General features: G+C 39.9%; 1 protein-coding gene and 1 pseudogene across 1 annotated transcript; both read right to left on the reverse strand.

Annotated features, from left to right (window-relative positions):
- Positions 1-5,212: 5,212 nt before the first annotated feature.
- Positions 5,213-7,994, reverse strand: LOC149163222 (uncharacterized). Its single transcript, XM_089435378.1, has 4 exons — positions 7,785-7,994; positions 7,248-7,696; positions 6,531-6,663; positions 5,213-6,442 (listed from the first exon to the last, which is right to left on the reverse strand). Exons 1-4 carry the CDS (start codon positions 7,992-7,994, stop codon positions 5,213-5,215), a joined length of 2,022 nt encoding a protein of 673 aa, XP_089291504.1.
- Positions 7,995-10,889: 2,895 nt separating this feature from the next.
- On the reverse strand, positions 10,890-12,743 carry LOC149163223 (uncharacterized; annotated as a pseudogene).
- Positions 12,744-17,883: the final 5,140 nt, after the last annotated feature.

Consider the following 17,883-nt stretch of genomic DNA (forward strand, 5'->3'; position numbering starts at 1 on the left):
TGTATATATCTTTGTACAGTCTTATTTGTATATATCAGCACTTTTGTTTTCATTTTGTATAAGCAGGCCGATTGTTTAAGGAAAAGCAGTGAATTTGTGAAAGACACAGTTTTTAAAGCTCTGTTTTTACACCAGTATTCAACAAAGTATCAAGAGAAAAAACTGTCACATTACAAGCAATTCATGGTAGAAAAGAACTATTTGCAGTCATTGTGCATAATTATCAAGCACGCAGAAGAAAGCAGGCGATGCTGCACAGTTCGCAGTAACTCAGTTGAGGAGGAGGTTGTTCATAGTTCAAAGTTTTGCATTCTTAATAGCCAGAACAAATGTTTCCAGTCTACAGCAACAAACAGAAGATCAAGGCAATCTGACCTGCTGTTCTTGACTTTTCACAAGGAAAAGCCCCAAGTGGAGCCACTGTTAGCCTCCTGTTGCAACAGGGTTTCATTTTTCATGATTGACATTTTTACATGCCAAATATGTCAAACTTTCCAGGCTGCAGTGTTCCATATTTCCACAGGATGCCATGAAGTGTGCTAGTTCAAAGACACTGCTATAATCCAATTTTGATGAATTGTTCCAGTTTTGAAGAGTTTTCATTTGAGGGAGGTCCAAACAGTTTAATCTTGGTCTCCCTAGGTTTCAATTTCCTATTTTAGAATGTAGAGAATGCATCTGACCAAACAGTGTAATCTTGGCAGATCTGTAGATAGGTAGAGAATCAAAGGGACCCAACTGCTTAATCTGGGCCCCTAGCAGAAATAAGTGTAGATCTAGATAGGAAGCATTCAAAAGAAAAATTGTAAATCTGGGTCTGCAAGTCTAAGTGCACCCAAAACCATTTACCACTCCTATGCAATGACGTCACCTGCCTGCGTCACCCCCTTGCCCAGTCACCATGACACGTCACCCGCTTGCGTCACCCCCCTGCCACTGCGTCACCTCCCGTGCTGCCATGTCACCTCCATACGTGATGATGTCATCATGCTGACATCATCCTGCCATGTCATCTTCCTGATGTCATCGCTGACGTCACTCGCCGTACAACATCCCGTCATGCTGATGTCATCATCAGTTTTAGCGCAAAGGGCGAAAATCACACTCCGAAGCCCCGGAATCAGTTTCTGAGGAATCTTTAGGGAATCTTTTCATTATGCAGCCCCCAGCAAGCTCGAAAGGCGCCGAATGACCCGTTTTTCTTCGCGAAGCATTTAGGAAGGAGCCGAAGACAGTTTTAAGGAAGACAGAGCTGAACAACGGCCATTAAATGTTGATTTAACGCATAGCACATCAGAACAGCATCCCAATTTATTGTTAGAGAGTATCAGAGAAGAAGAAAAGCCAGAGAGTATCAGCCGAAGATTTTTTAGGGGCTCGAAGCACCTGAACATTGATGAGCCCCCCAGAAAGTCAAATTAAGAGGCGTAAGGCCATCCTTGCCCTCAAATCACAGTTAAAGCTTTAAATGCAGACAGACAGCAAAGAAGCAGAAACCCATACACATTTATTGCAGAAAACACTGCACCAAGCCACCGAGGACTACATCATTTACTCAGTTTTGATACGTCCACCCTCAGCGCAGTCCGAGATATTTTCATGCATTTATTTCTGATAGAGTTAGGTCAAATTAATCATTTTTTATGACTTGTTTTAGGTCAAGATGTAAAAAAAAGCAGTTGTAGAGAGTTTTTCCCCTATATATACCGCTCTCTACATTGTTTCAAGGGTTGGTCTATTGAGAATTTTCACTAGAGACTGGCATTGTATACCTGAGTTTTTCTATAACCAAATATTGCTGAAAGCTTGGAGAGAAAACTGCCCGTTGTTAATGAATGTTTTGAAGAAATGAAGATGGAATTCTTGTGCTGCAGCCTGAAACAATAAGTGCATCTTACCTCTGTTTTATTGTTTACCACTATCTAAATAGCAGAAAGAAAGAATAACTTAGAATTTGTTTAAATACACTCTATGCTCAATTTCTGTTATTTCCTTATGTTTTCCTCTGAATGAATTGGTTATGAATATGAATTCCTCCTGGCTCATATTTACCCCTATTCACCTGTGTATGCCAATTATCTAGGGATTCTTAAATGCCCCTAGGTAGAGCTCTGTTACCTACATCTGTTAAGCTGATTGAGAGATTCTTAACTGCCTCTCATTACTTAGCATTCTTTCCATCATTTAAACCTGAAACATTGTTCCATGTGCAACTATCTTGCTCCATTTTCCCTTATTGTGATCAAGGAAATGCACCAGCAGTCCTCCTCCTCGACTCCACGCCCAACGGTTTGAAACACTCAGACTGTGCTATGCCTCTCTACCTGAGACATCAATTTTCCTACCAAAGCAAAACAAAAACCCTCTGAACTCAATACCTAGCCTAGAATCCTTTTAAACATAGCTAAATCTGAAAGAGAGAGCCCTCTCTGATTGCAGGTGGGCTAGAACCTGCAATCCAAAGTTGGTTTGTGGTTACCTCGGCCGTATCCCTTACTCCAACCTGGGGACAACCTGAGTGATAACAGTTTCCATGCGACGTCGTCGCTGAGCCCTAGTGTATGACTCACGACGATCCAGATATGGCGAATTAGTTCAAACATAATGCTTCTGGGTGATTCTAGAGCTGGTTGTTGGGTCAAAGGAGTTCACCTTTCCTCCTCTGGGATGGTAGTTCCACCCTTTGAGAAACCTCCCTTGAGGATAAGCTCCCTCTCCCTCATTTAATGGAGGCTCCTCCTCCTATAAAAGCATTCCCCATTACTATGATCAGCTAGTTCCTAGTTCTTGGTTTTTGGATTGAAGCAAATTAGCTAGCTTTGGTGTGAGTTTGCAGTGTGAATTGCTGATAGTTTAGCAATTGGTTGTGGATTGCCTTAGCCTTGTATTAGAGCTTGTGAGTGAGAGAGAGAGTTACCATCCATTTGGGAGATCCATTCTTGAGAGTGAATGCTTGAAGAAACATATTGACTGGACCCTTTGAGAAGGCTTGCGACATCAAGGCTTGGTTGTAAGCTTTGCTTTTGATTTATTTTAATACAATCAATGATGGTTTCCTATGTCTTGTGTAAAATGTACTTGATAGCTTATGGTTCCTTGACTCTGTAAGTAAATAGATCATTGTTGTTTGCAATTACATGTTTTGTTGTTCTCTTATGTTGTTTCAGGTTGATTGCTCATTGAGGAGAAGGAAATGATAGCTGGAGTGGCACAATGAAAGCTTCATCAAACACCGGTTTGAGGCAGGCTTTCAACGACGACTGTTTAAGGAAATTGATTATTATTTTGTCTTGCTATGACTAGACCCACTCTAGGGCTAGAGGGGTTGCCTTTGTCCACAGAGGGAACATTTCCTACTTTACAAGTTGGCAACTCCACTGGGGAGTCCTTTGTATTTTTTCTTCTTTTTTTCTCTTGGTTTGTTTTTGATATAGTGTCTCTTGATTTGGGGTTGAACCATCAGTATTCTGGGTTACTTGGATCAATCTGGGGGTCCCTTTTACTGTCTAAGATATTATTCTGGTGTCCTTTAGGTGTTTTTACTTTGTCTATTCTCTTTATTGAGATCGTCATTGTAGATAGCTTAATAGTTGCGATGACGTCACGCCTGTCCTCTTTAGTAAACTTGTGCATCGTAGATAACTAGTCATATAGTTGCGACGATCCCTGAAATCAGATTGTCACATAAGATAGGTGTACACTTGCGACTACGTCACCCAGTTGCTAACTCTAGGCTTGTGACGATTAGCTTTTCATCCCAAGTTGCTGGTTATATGCCCACGATGATTCCTGTACAAGTTTTTTTACAACTTTGCCTCTTGAGTCCATCAGTACTGCTTATCCCCTGCTACTTCTTGTCTGTCATCGACTTATTTTGATTTCTTTTGGTTAAGGCTTGTTTCTCTTTGGTTTCATTGAGTGTGTTATCTCAAAATCAAGCCCTGGAAGGCTGCAGACCAGGAAGACTTCAAGTAACTGTTTCAAACCAATCTTTTGACTAAGGCTTAGCCTCCTTAGCTTGAGAGGGCTCTCTCAAAGGGTTATTGATTTTAATTAAGAATAAGATGACTAACTCTTGTGAAATAACAGTGACAAATATGAATGCTGGAAAAACATTAAACAAGTTTCCATTGGGCCTATGGAGTCAACTACAACTCAGTAAATAATGATACTGCCTTTACATAGAAGTTAGGGCACTTAGCATTTAGATGTTCAGAACACAACACACATATGGAACCACAGCTCATAAGTGCACACAGGAAGTCAGAGCACAATCAGTGAATTCTGAGTGATTGTACACCTTTGCAACTGTAAAAAAGACATAAAGGAAAAGATAACATCATACATTCTGAACATAGAAATCCCTCATGAATCTTGAGAAGTAAAGAAGCCCAAATTATATTACTGAAATCTGTCTTTACATAAGCCAAAACAATGCTTTGTTTATCAAATTTCCAACCCTCATTACATTGTTGTTTCAGCTATATATAGAATCCTTATTCTAACTAATTCGAGCTTCCTCCTCCAGCATGAGGGGAGTCGATAACTACCTCTACTGACACCTATCAGCTATTTAACTAACTAATAAATACAACTAAAGTGCTGACTGGAGTTTTTAAAGAGTTCTAAATTAACTATGACTCTAACTCTATTTTCCATGCATACGGCTTCTCCTTATTCTTTGACACCTGGTCCTCTTTTGATTTGGCTGAGCTGGATATTTAATATTCCATATTGACCTTGAACGCTGAATCTTCTAACTACTCAGAAGTATTAGGAGATTTTCCTTGTCTCTCGGCTTCAGTTCTTCTCAAAAATGCTCGAATGTACAGAAGCATGTCTTCTAGCTTTTAATAACCCAAAACATGGAACACTGCCACGTTCTTGATGTGCTGTAAGCAACATCGATGGACATGTGTGCAGGCAAAAGTTTCTTACAGGCAGCTCATTTGTTGTATCTTGAATGGTGATAAAGGGGCTTTAAAACAAAAATTTAAAATTGGATTTAAATCTTCAACCTTTTTAGGCATCCACCTGTCTTGACTTGATTGAGTGCTGGCAGCTCCAGATGATGTTCTTGCATACCCTTTTGGTGTTTCCCTTTCAAAATTCCCGCTCATAATACAAAACTTTCTATCTGTGTTAAAATCATCACCTACAGCAGCTTCGTAGCGCGCTACGAAACTGCTGTGTAATTTCAGAAACACAGTCTTTAAAAATCATCATCCTTAATTGGAGTCTGAACCATTGACCAAAAAGTAAAATTTGGTCTGATAAATCTGTCTGAGCATTTCAGTAAATATGGGTCAAATGGAAAGAACATGCCGAGTCTCTCAACACCCCCAAAGGCCTTGGATTCCTCTGTTTCAATTATGTTCTTTGAACTTGTGAAGCCTAAAACTTCAAATAGATGAACTGCTTTAACCTGCCTTAGAAATTCTTCTACGACTGCTGGCAAACAAATCTTTAAAGGATTCAACTTGTGCTCAATAATCTTTTTCAGTGGTAACTTCTCTAACAGTAATCTCTGTTTAGGATCATCTATAAGCGACTTCATTCGGAAGCAAAGTATATACATAACAGCCTGACATGCTGAATAGAATACCCCATGCACTCCTGGATTCACAGGCTTCCTCTCCTTGTTATGATTATACAAGTATTGCAAGCACCAATCCACCAACCTTCCTAATGCTGCAGAAACAACAGATAAAAGTAGGTATTTAGCACGAGACAAATAACTAGATAGGTAAGCAGCTGCAGTCATCCTTGTATTCCGTGGGCGAGATTTATTGACAAAAATATCACACAGCATTGAAGCAAAGTTTGCACCGCATGTCTTTGGAGCCAGAGAGCATAGATAGAAGACAAGAAACTGAATAAACTTAGACTTGTGAGTATTCAAAATAGTTGATTGAAATGAGTGCATGAGTGTATCATAGATCTGTGGTAGGCGACCCTCATCAGCACATAATTTCAGATGTTCTAAAGTCATTTCCATTACTACATTCCCCAGACTCTGCATAGAAGAAGGTTTTGGCAATTCAGCACTTGCCTCGCTACCAGGCTTCCCAGGTTCTTCATTTTCTTCATCATCTTCCATTTCCATGTCAAATATGTACAACTTGCTTGAGTCTTCATGTAAAATGTGTTCCCATTTTATTTCAACATACATTTCAATAAGCCTGTCCACCACTGCCATAAGTAATCTACTACCAATAATTTCCCCAACAGCACTGCTCTCCATTCTAAGCATGTTCTCAACATACAAGGCATTCCAGTCTTTATGAATAACTCTGTGTGGCATCTTTCGAATAATTATTGGTTGCAACCTTAATGAAACAGTTGGCACAAGCTCTGCAATTTGTTGTATTGCCAAATGCACTCGGTCCAGAATTTTGCTTTTCCTTGCTAGCTGTTCTGTTTTCTTCTGGAGGAGCAGATCCTGCAAAGGAATCAACACAACGATTTCGAGAGCTATTTGTTTGGAAACTGTCATACTGCTGTAATGCAATTTTTCCAACTGCTTGGACAGACTCTCTTGCAATGGCCACATCAACATTTGCAGCATATTCACTGAGCTTCGTCACAATATCATATGTATTACTCTCATTTGCCACGGCTATAATCATCTCAAGCTTCAATTTCTTCACATATGAAGGGTCACTGTAGCGACAATAAAAATGCTTATAATCTGATGAAAACAGTATTGGAGCACGTGTCACCAATAGATGTAGATGGCTCAAGACTGCATATCACTGTTCTGGGCTTCCTGAAATGTATAAACCCGTGTATTAACACATATCGCCTACCAGACATCGACTGTTTGACTACCGAGAGCAAAGGAAGCAGGTGTTATCGGTTGATTTGGTGGGTTGGACACTGAAAGAGTTGGAGGCATCATAGGTGTCGAGGCGCAGAGGATGAGGGGAGAATTAAAATGGATTCCTGGGTTTCGTTTCTTTTCTGTGTTCACCCGTGGCATCTCCTCTGTGGTGTCTGGGTTGTCACATGTTAAAATCAAAAGAGGAAAATCAAAACCACCTGTCATTCTTGGGTTCAAACAACTTGCTAATCGTTAAGGCGGAACCCTCCTTTTTTTTTTCTTTACCTTTATACATACCCACAGGCTGTACAGCTAAGGGCAGAGACGAATACACTTGGGCCTCATATCATTCCTCCAGCTGTTCAGAAGAAACTTCAACCCTTCTAATTGGTAATCATCAGGTGGTGGTAAATTAGAAAAATACCTCACAAATGACCCAAAGTGATTGACCTGATTTATTGTTTGATTTGCTCCTGTATCGTGTAGTTCTGGAGGGCGATCTGCTGTGAGCAACAATATTGGAATACAGTCCTGGCTTGCCTCTACCACAACAGGAAGGAGATTTGAGAGAGTCGTTCCAGATGATGTTATGACTGCTGCCGGTTTATATGATCTCTTTCCATATCCCAATGCATGAAAGGCAAGAGAACGCTCATCGATACATGAGATACATAAGACATGACGCTTTTGTGCAGCTGCCACAGCAAACAGATATGATCTTGATCCTGGTGCTATGCAAAAGTATGTTATACCTAGTCGACAACACTCCTCTACTATGAGAAATGCCCATATAGCATTGATGTTGGGAAATATTTCCAAGTGTTTATATGGCTCGAGCAATGACTCATACTGTCTCGTCTTCAATTCAAGTTCCTGCCAAATATCATATAACTCGGAATTTTTCACTATCCCAGCTTCTGAGTAAACAAATATTTGTGAACCTTACTCCACTCTTCTGCACCAATGCTGAGCCAGTTGCGAGAGCAAAGTTAGCATTCTTGCCTCTAAACCAACCTACTGGTCCACCATACATTCTTCGGTCAAATGTCTCAGTTTGATTAATAAAACATCGTGCAGCTTCTTGTGAATGCCCACAAATGACTGAACTTGGATGAAGCGATGACAAAAGATAGAATTCATCCATATCATTTTTAGTTCCCCTGTCAAACATGTGTGCAAATGTTCCACCTTTGCTTCAGTAACCACATGTTTACAAGTAAGCTCCATTTGCCTTTTAAGAGATATGAAAGGTTATTCTTCTTGAGTGGTAACACACCCCAGAGCTATTTTGCATGACAGTTGCTATGGATTCAAACAAATCCCCAATTTTTTAGCGCAGCCTAAAACATGTTGCACTGCGAAACTACAAAAAGGCTTTATGCGCATCAAACTAATGTGAGCGGTTTTGAAATTTTGGCATTAGAATTTTCAGTGATAATAGTTGCTCCACTTGGGATAGTGTGCCCTTGTGGTACACTAAGAACTCGCAGGTCCAGTGCCTTATCCATTTATGACAAATAGAAATTTGCTTGACAAGCATCCCTTTCCAGCTTCTTGGGCCTTCACCTCGGGCTTAAGCTTGATGACAACTGTAGGAGAAATAAATCTACATCTACTAAAAAAAAATGCTCAGTCAACCTTGAGCTTATTTGCATTTTCCTACCTACCTACCCTACCAATTTCAAACTTCTTTCAGCTCAATCAATGTGAAATTTCCAATGTAGCCAATCATTTGTCTTATCTGATGTTTGATTTCTTTGACTGCATTGGAGTTCAGAGCCAATATGATATTGTGATGACCCGTGCCATTGAAATTGCCTCTGATCTTCATAGAAAAGCTGAAACACTGGAGAGTAAAACTCTTCCATATATTTGGCTATAGGATCCCAGAATACATGATCAGCTTGATGATTCTTGTAACTTTTTGATTGTGCAAACTGATCTTCAACAACAGTGTACAGTTCCTCAATCGTGAAAGAGAAAGGAAGCAACACTCTCTCCTTGTGTTCTGCCATAGAAAGCTTCTGAAAATAATGATCATGATTATGAAAACTATATGCCTAGATTTGACCTTCTAAACCTTCAATGTCTTTCTCAATGTCATTAGCAACTTCATTCAAAAATTTCATCTTATCCTCTGCCTTACACTCAAATGATTTTAGATACGAAGACAAGGACAAAGAAAAATTTTCATATGTTTCTCCATTACTATGATCATTATTCCATTGTTTGAAACCTTGAATTGAAGGAGATTTTGCCACCAACTCTGATCTATCTATCCATTCCTCGAAAAACATAAACCAAAAGTCTTCAAATGACTTGATGGATTTGGCAGGAAAGCTTTCAATCCAACGTTTACATTTCCCTTGAAGTGAATCATAGAACAACATAATGCAAAAATCCTCATGTTTAACTCTAAGAAGCTCAGTAAAATGACAGAAATCTGATATATGCTTCAAAGTTAAACTCAAATCTTCTCCATTGAATTTTGGACCATTCCTTAGAAAATATGCATCCTTGGGAAAATGATTTGGGAAACCATGAATTCCTAAAAAATTTATGCATGCATACCTTGAAATAAGAATGGTAGCATCTGGGTCCTTCATAACTCCAGTGGAATCACCATGAATGTATAAATTTTGAATTCTTCAACAATGGAGTCGCCAAGGTAGATTGCAGCCTCGAAAATTCTTCTGAGCTCCTGCTACCTTCAGAAGTTCAGTCTCTTGATTTCGGGAATGAATAATCTTCAGGCTCCCGGCAGACGCACCAAAATGTTATCTCAAAATCAAGCCCTGGAAGGTTGCAGACCAGGAAGACTTCAAGTAACTGTTTCAAACCAATCTTTTGACTAAGGCTTAGCCTCCTTAGCCTGAGAGGGCTCTCTCAAAGGGTTATTGATTTTAATTAAGAATAAGATGACTAACTCTTGTGAAATAACAGTGACAAATATGAATGCTGGAAAAACATTAAACAAGTTTCCATTGGGCCTATGGAGTCAACTACAACTCAGTAAATAATGATACTGCCTTTACATAGAAGTCAGGGTACTTAGCATTTAGATGTTCAGAACACAACACACATATGGAACCACAACTCATAAGTGCACACAGGAAGTCAGAGCACAATCCATGAATTCTGAGTGATTGTACACCTTTGCAACTGTAAAAAAGACATAAAGGAAAAGATAACATCATACATTCTGAACATAGAAATCCCTCATGAATCCTGAGAAGTAAAGAAGCCCAAATTATATTACTGAAATTTGTCTTTACATAAGCCAAAACAATGCTTTGTTTATCAAATTTCCAACCCTCATTACATTGTTGTTTCAGCTATATATAGAATCCTTATTCTAACTAATTCAAGCTTCCTCCTCCAGCATGAGGGGAGTCGATAACTACCTCTACTGACACCTATCAGCTATTTAACTAACTAATAAATACAACTAAAGTGCTGACTGGAGTTTTTAAAGAGTTCTAAATTAACTATGACTCTAACTCTATTTTCCATGCATACGGCTTCTCCTTGTTCTTTGACACCTGGTCCTCTTTCGATTTGGCTGAGCTGGATATTTAATATTCCATATTGACCTTGAACGCTGAATCTTCTAACTGCTCAGAAGTATTAGGAGATTTTCCTTGTCTCTCGGCTTCAGTTCTTCTCAAAAATGCTCGAATGTACAGAAGCATGTCTTCTAGCTTTTAATAACCCAAAACATGGAACACTGCCACGTTCTTGATGTGCTGTGAGCTTCATCGATGGACATGTGTGCAGGCAAAAGTTTCTTACAGGAAGCTCGTTTGTTGTATCTTGAATGGTGATAAAGGGGCTTTACAACAAAAATTTAAAATTGGATTTAAATCTTCAACCTTTTTAGGAATCCACCTGTCTTGACTTGATTGAGTGCTGGCAGCTCCAGATGATGTTCTTGCATACCCTTTTGGCGTTTCCCTTTCAAAATTCCCGCTCATAATACAAAACTGTCTATCTGTGTTAAAATCATCACCTACAGCAGCTTCGTAGCGCGCTACGAAACTGCTGTGTAATTTCAAAAACACAGTCTTTAAAAATCATCATCCTTAACTGGAGTCTGAACCATTGACAAAAAAGTAAAATTTGGTCTGATAAATCTGTCTGAGCATTTCAGTAAATATGGGTCAAGTGGAAAGAACATGCCGAGTCTCTCAACACCCCCAAAGGCCTTGGATTCCTCTGTTTCAATTATGTTCTTTGAACTTGTGAAGCCTAAAACTTCAAATAGATGAACTGCTTTAACCTGCCTTAGAAATTCTTCTACGACTGCTGGCAAACAAATCTTTAAAGGATTCAACTTGTGCTCAATAATCTTTTTCAATGGTAACTTCTCTAACAGTAATCTCTATTTAGGATCATCTATAAGCGACTTCATTCGGAAGCAAAGTATATACATAACAGCCTGACATGCTGAATAGAATACCCCATGCACTCCTGAATTCACAGGCTTCCTCTCCTTGTTATGATTATACAAGTATTGCAAGCACCAATCCACCAACCTTCCTAATGCTACAGAAACAACATATAAAAGTAGGTATTTAGCACGAGACAAATAATTAGATAGGTAAGCAGCTGCAGTCATCCTTGTATTCCGTGGGCGAGATTTATTGACAAAAATATCACACAGCATTGAAGCAAAGTTTGCACCGCTTGTCTTTGGAGCCAGAGAGCATGAATTGAAGACAAGAAACTGAATAAACTTAGACTTGTGAGTATTCAAAATAGTTGATTGAAATGAGTACATGAGTGTATCATAGATCTGTGGCAGGCGACCCTCATCAACACATAATTTCAGATGTTCTAAAGTCATTTCCATTAATACATTCATCTTATCTGCAACACCCCCCAGAGTCTGCATAGAAGAAGGTTTTGACAATTCAACATTTGCCTCGCTACCAGGCTTCTCAGGTTCTTCATTTTCTTCATCATCTTCCATTTCCATGTCAAATATGTACAACTTGCTTGAGTCTTCATGTAAAATGTGTTCCCATTTTATTTCAACATCAATTTCAATAAGCCTGTCCACCACTGCCATAAGTAATCTACTACCAATAATTTCCCCAACAGCACTGCTCTCCATTCTAAGCATGTTCTCAACATACAAGGCATTCCAGTCTTTATGAATAACTCTGTGTGGCATCTTTCGAATAATTATTGGTTGCAACCTTAATGAAACAGTCGGCACAAGCTCTGCAATTTGTTGTATTGCCAAATGCACTCGGTCCAGAATTTCGCTTTTCCTTGCTAGCTGTTCTGTTTTCTTCTGGAGGAGTAGATCCTGCAAAGGAATCAACACAACGATTTCGGGAGCTATTTGTTTGGAAACTGTCATACTGCTGTAATGCAATTTTTCCAACTGCTCGGACAGACTCTCTTGCAATGGCCACATCAACATTTGCAGCATATTCACTGAGCTCTGTCACAATATAATATGTATTACTCTCATTTGCCACGGCTGTAATCATCTCAAGCTTCAATTTCTTCACATATGAAGGGTCACTGTAGCGACAATAAAAATGCTTATAATCTGATGAAAACAGTATTGGAGCACGTGTCACCAACAGATGTAGATGGCTCAAGACTGCATATGACTGTTCTGGGCTTCCTGAAATGTATAAACCCGTGTATTGACACATATCGCCTACCAGACGCCGACTATCTGACTACCAAGAGCAAAGGAAGTAGGTGCTATCGGTTGATTTGGTGGGTTGGACACTGAAAGAGTTGGAGGCATCACAGGTGTCGAGGCGCAGAGGATGAGGGGAGAATTAAAATGGATTCCTGGGTTTCGTTTCTTTTCTGTGTTCACCAGTGGCATCTCCTCTGTGGTGTCTGGGTTTTCACATGTTAAAATCAAAAGAGGAAAATCAAAACCACCCGTCATTCTTGGGTTCAAACGGCTTGCTAATCGTTAAGGCGGGACCCTCCTTTTTTTTTTATTTACCTTTATACATACCCACAGGCTGTACAGCTAAGGGCAGAGACGAATACACTTGGGCCTCATATCATTCCTCCAGTTGTTCACAAGAAACTTCAACCCTTCTAATTGGTAATCATCAGGTGGTGGTAAATTAGAAAAATACCTCACAAATGACCCAAAGTGATTGACCTGATTTATTGTTTGATTTGCTCCTGTATCGTGTAGTTCTGGAGGGCGATCTGCTGTGAGCAACAATATTGGAATACAGTCCTGGCTTGCCTCTACCACAGCAGGAAGGAGATTTGAGAGAGCCATTCCAGATGATGTTATGACTGCTGCCGGTTTATATGATCCCTTTCCATATCCCAATGCATGAAAGGCAAGAGAACGCTCATCGATACATGAGATACATGAGACATGACGATTTTGTGCAGCTGCCACAGCAAACGGAGATGATCTTGATCCTGGTGCTATGCAAAAGTATGTTACACCCAGTCGACAACACTCCTCTACTATGAGAAATGCCCATACAGCATTGATGTTGGGAAATATTTCCAAGTGCTTATATGGCTCGAGCAATGACTCATACTGTCTCGTCTTCAATTCAAGTTCCTGCCAAATATCATATAACTTGGAATTTTTCACTATCCCAGCTTCTGAGTAAACAAATATTTGTGAACCTTACTCCACTCTTCTGCACCAATGCTGAGCCAGTTGCGAGAGCAAAGTCAGCATCCTTGCCTCCAAACCAACCTACTGGTCCACCATACATTCTTCGGTCAAATGTCTCAGTTTGATTAATAAAACATCGTGCAGCTTCTTGTGAATGCCCACAAATGACTGAACTTGGATGAAGCGATGACAAAAGATAGAATTCATCCATATCATTTTTAGTTCCCCTGTCAAACATGTGTGCAAATGTTCCACCTTTGCTTCAGTAACCACATGTTTACAAGTAAGCTCCATTTGCCTTTTAAGAGATATGAAAGGTTATTCTTCTTGAGTGATAACACACCCCAGAGCTATTTTTCATGACAGTTGCTATGGATTTGAACAAATCCCCAATTTTGTAGCGCAGCCTAAAACATGTTGCGCTGCGAAACTACAAAAAGGCTTTATGCGCATCAAACTAATGTGAGCGGTTTTGAAATTTTGGCATTAGAATTTTCAGTGATAATAGAGTGAGTCTTGTGTTTTTAGACTTTGTGACCTAGCTTTGTTAAAGGTTTCGTCAAGACGTTATTTGCTTGAGTCACTTGTCTGTCCAAGGTTCATCCATAACCATCTTATTGATTTTCTTGAGGCTCTTTTGCTGTTTGTTTTCTTGCTGATTGATTTTTAGTGTTGGTTATTGAACCGGTTCTTCACATTGATTCGATTTCCTCACTATCAAACATAGATCACAATTGTTTGGATCAGTCAGGTTTACACTTGCTTGTTTGTCATTTAAATTCCAAAAAATCAAAATATTGCATTCATTTAGTATATGAAGTGAAAGTACATTTGCATTACGAATTTTCAAGATTGAGAAATTGAAAAGCAAACTTTAAATCTTTCATTAGTAGTATCGACACATTATGAGATTAGTGTATTGATGCATTGTGTTTCTTAGTGCTTGCATTTGCTTGTCTTGGTTTGTGTTTGCTTGGAAATGAACTCTTTACCTTTCTTTAAGTAGGTGTTCATCGAAACAATTGATGCTTTACTCATTGTAGCTGCATCCTAGGAATTGTTGAGATACATTCGGTAGGGCCTGAAAACTGAAACTTAATTCAAGATCAACTCTAAAATCAATTGAATGAACCTAACAACAAATTGGAACTTAACGCACATTATCTATATGTCTAGGCTAGAGACGTGCTCTGGCATCATTAAACCTAGTCACTATTGTTTTCGCTTAAGGTTGGGTGATTCCTCCTTCTGTGATTCAGTAGCTGCTATTACAGACTTGTGCTCCCTGTACTGTCGAGTATATATCGGGAGACCCAACTAGGTTATCATCCTACATCCATAGGAAGCTGAGTCTACTGCCTTATGAACTGTAAAGCATCGAACACATCATTGAGGAAGACTGACTGCCGTATGGAATGTCCTTGGTCATTTTTTCTTTCATTTGATCACCAAGGTGTATATGCATTTTTATGGTTAGTTTGGTAAACCTCTTGTCTAGTTCTCCAGAGTAGTCACTTTCATTCCTTTTCGACTCCTTAAAAGAAAAGGATCATCTGAGCACTTGTCTTTTTAGGCTCATTAAATATTCGAAGGCGACTAGAGTCATATTTTGTCCTTTTTCTCGACTCTTTAAACATGAAAAGGTCAAGTTTTGTTCTTGTGTCATAAAATTTACTGCCCACAAAATATTCCTGGTAACAGTTAGAGTTCTTGGTTATAGTACAAGTATATTTCAAGCTCATTCCCGATGGAAACATTCCTCGAGTCTACCGGCCAAGGTCTTCCCCCAGATGGGAATCTAGGTCAATTTTCTCCTTTTGGAAATGCGGTGCCTCGTATATCACAACATTGTCTTTGCCTGGGTTAACCATCAGCTTGCCCATTTGGTTGTTTTTGACCTTAGTGGTCCCAAGCGTCATGACCCCTGTTACATCGTCTCCTTCATTTGAATCACGACACGATGATTCCAAGGTTGTGCCTACACCTTCTTCCCTGTTTCTTCATCCTCCTCTCCCATTTCGCCTATTGAAAGTTCCACATCCAGTAACCAGGAGGCTAAGAAGAAGAAGAATTTGGATAAGCGTGAGTTCGCCTGTGCAACTATTGCTCCGAGTACATCACTAGTCATGACACCTTCTGCTCCTCTACAGAAGGTTAAGTTTCCTTGTAAATTGTGCAAGGGCAACCGTATTCTTCGTGATTGTCCTAGAATTCCTAGGATTTTAGAAGTTTGGTCTCATGATTCGGCTCATCCCTTGTCATCCTCTAAAGCTCATGACGATGCTACCCTCTCAACTAGCAGTGGTATGATGACAGGGAAGATTCGATTCCCCTATAGGCTCTGTGAAGTCAACCATCTCCTTCACCTTTGTCCACTCCTGGATAAAGCTTCCGCCGTTTTTGAAGGTCTTACAGCTCCTTCCCCTCTGCTTCTAGTTGGTTATCAGAGGCTCTCTTCAGACCCTCTCCCCATAGACCATGAGATTGACTTAGATTTGTTTCTTGTCCATACTGCTCTTCTTGAGCCTGGCTGTGATAAGCCTGTTCCTGACCAACTATTGGTCGGAAAGACTGTCGACTTGGGTTCACCACTAGTTGTTCACTCTGTTCTAGAAGAGTGTCATGATCATTCTGCTCATGTTCTTCTCATCTCATCAGATCCTACTAAGTCCGAGAATGACCCTCCTATCCCCGCTGATCAAGGGAGTCCTTCTTCTGTTCCTGTAGAGCAGGGGGGAAATCATATGATACCCCCACCAAGCAGTTCAGTCATTTCCTTCGACTGGAGTGATTTGACTACATTCTTCCTTCCATCCTATGTGCCTTTCCAGATTACAGTACACGCCTATGATAAGGTAGTACCAGGCAATCTCTTGGACAAAGGGGCATCTATCAATCTTATGCCTTCCACTACTTGGCAAGCTTTGGGCTCCCCACAACTTGTTCCTGTTACTCAAAATCTGTTAGCATTTGACGGAGGAACTCGTCAACCTTTTGGGATCCTTCCCAAGTTCCCTGTGACTTTGGGAGGAAAAACCATCTGTATAGATGCGATGGTTATCCAAGGTGCTTTAGATTTCAATCTTCTCCTTGGATGTGACTATATTTATGCCATGGGGGCTCTTGTTTCTTCTCTTTTTCGTATGGTCTATTTTTTGCATGATGGAAGAATGGTGCCCATAGATCAACTGTAGTTCTTTAGTCACCCGGTGCCTCCTGTGCCACCGTCGTCCCCTATCGGTTCTTGCTCGCAAGCAGTACCTTCCTCGCCACAGGTCAATTATGTGGCTACCCGTTCTTCGTCCGCATCTGTTGATGATCATGAAGATGGTCTCATACATCATGTACTGGGGACATTGGAACCTGATCTGTCATTGGTTCCTAACAACATGTGTTCCTCCAAGAGCATGGTTCTTCCATCCAGTGAAGACCTCTTGGGCGTCATGTTTTTGTATGGCCCATGAACAAGTGTTCTGAGGAGAGTTATTGTTCCTATGTCAACCTCATTAAAAAATGAAACAAGGATCATGGAGCATAGTTCCTTTTCTTGTGTCAAGCTCGTTAAAAAATGAAACAAGGAGTCTTGAGGAATGTTCTTGATCTTGTGTCAACCTCATTAAACAATGAAACCAATGTCATGAGGATAGTTGTTTTACTATGTCAACCTCATTAAAAAAATGAAACAACTCCCTTTTCCAAATCGAGTCTTTGATTAAGATCTCGTAAAATCTAAGTCAAGTCTTTCCAAGATCTCAAAAGTGAACCTTCATTCCATATTCCTTGTTGGATGCAATGAAGCTTGGGGGGCATGTACCTCGATTTATGTTATTATGCTAGGGGCATGAGAACTTATAACAAGCATAGTTTTTTGTTTCAAGTTTGTGTAAACATGAAACCGAATCCAAGCAGAGTTCTCCATGGTTCAAGCTTGTGTAAACATGAACCCATACTTGATTTACACCTTGTGATTGTCGTTTTTATCCACTAAATTCTGCTAGATGAGCCTTGGTTATTTTGTTCCATCATCGCCATCTCTTTGGCTGATCATATGCTTTCACTTGGGTTTTTTTTCCTTTCCTGAGGGACCGCAGCGATGAGTGGTTTTATTAGCCATCCTCTTGACCATTACATGTTTTGAGCAGCTCCACCATTGTAGGAACCAACTGCGTCCATACCACTTGTTCCTCCAGGACGAGTCCTCTTTAAGCTCTTTTTTGACTCGTAAAAGATGAAAAGATTACCGAGTATTTTTCCCTTTTTGACTCGTTAAAGAGAATAAAAATGGAGGTCTTCTTTAAGATCCTTTCCAACCATTTAAAAACGAAAAGATGGCCGAGCTCTTGTCGTTTCAAGCTTGTTCTTGGTTACGAAATGTCGTGTCTCCAATAAGTTTTCTACTTTTTTGGACAGAAACACTATTTATGAAAAGTAC

Source organism: Pinus tabuliformis, chromosome 5_2 (assembly GCF_031772625.1).
Source record: "Pinus tabuliformis cultivar Carrire ecotype Pingquan chromosome 5_2, CPIR1, whole genome shotgun sequence".
Taxonomy (NCBI): Eukaryota; Viridiplantae; Streptophyta; class Pinopsida; order Pinales; family Pinaceae; genus Pinus; species Pinus tabuliformis.

Coding starts and splice junctions, on each gene's coding strand:
- LOC149163222 (XM_089435378.1), bottom strand. CDS start 7,994: ATGTTTGACAGGGGAACTAAAAATGATATGGATGAATTCTATCTTTTG. Junction 7,697..7,784: donor TCGCAACTGGCTCAGCATTG/GTGCAGAAGAGT, acceptor GATATTTGGCAG/GAACTTGAATTGAAGACGAG. Junction 6,664..7,247: donor CACTTTGGGTCATTTGTGAG/GTATTTTTCTAA, acceptor TTGTCGCTACAG/TGACCCTTCATATGTGAAGA.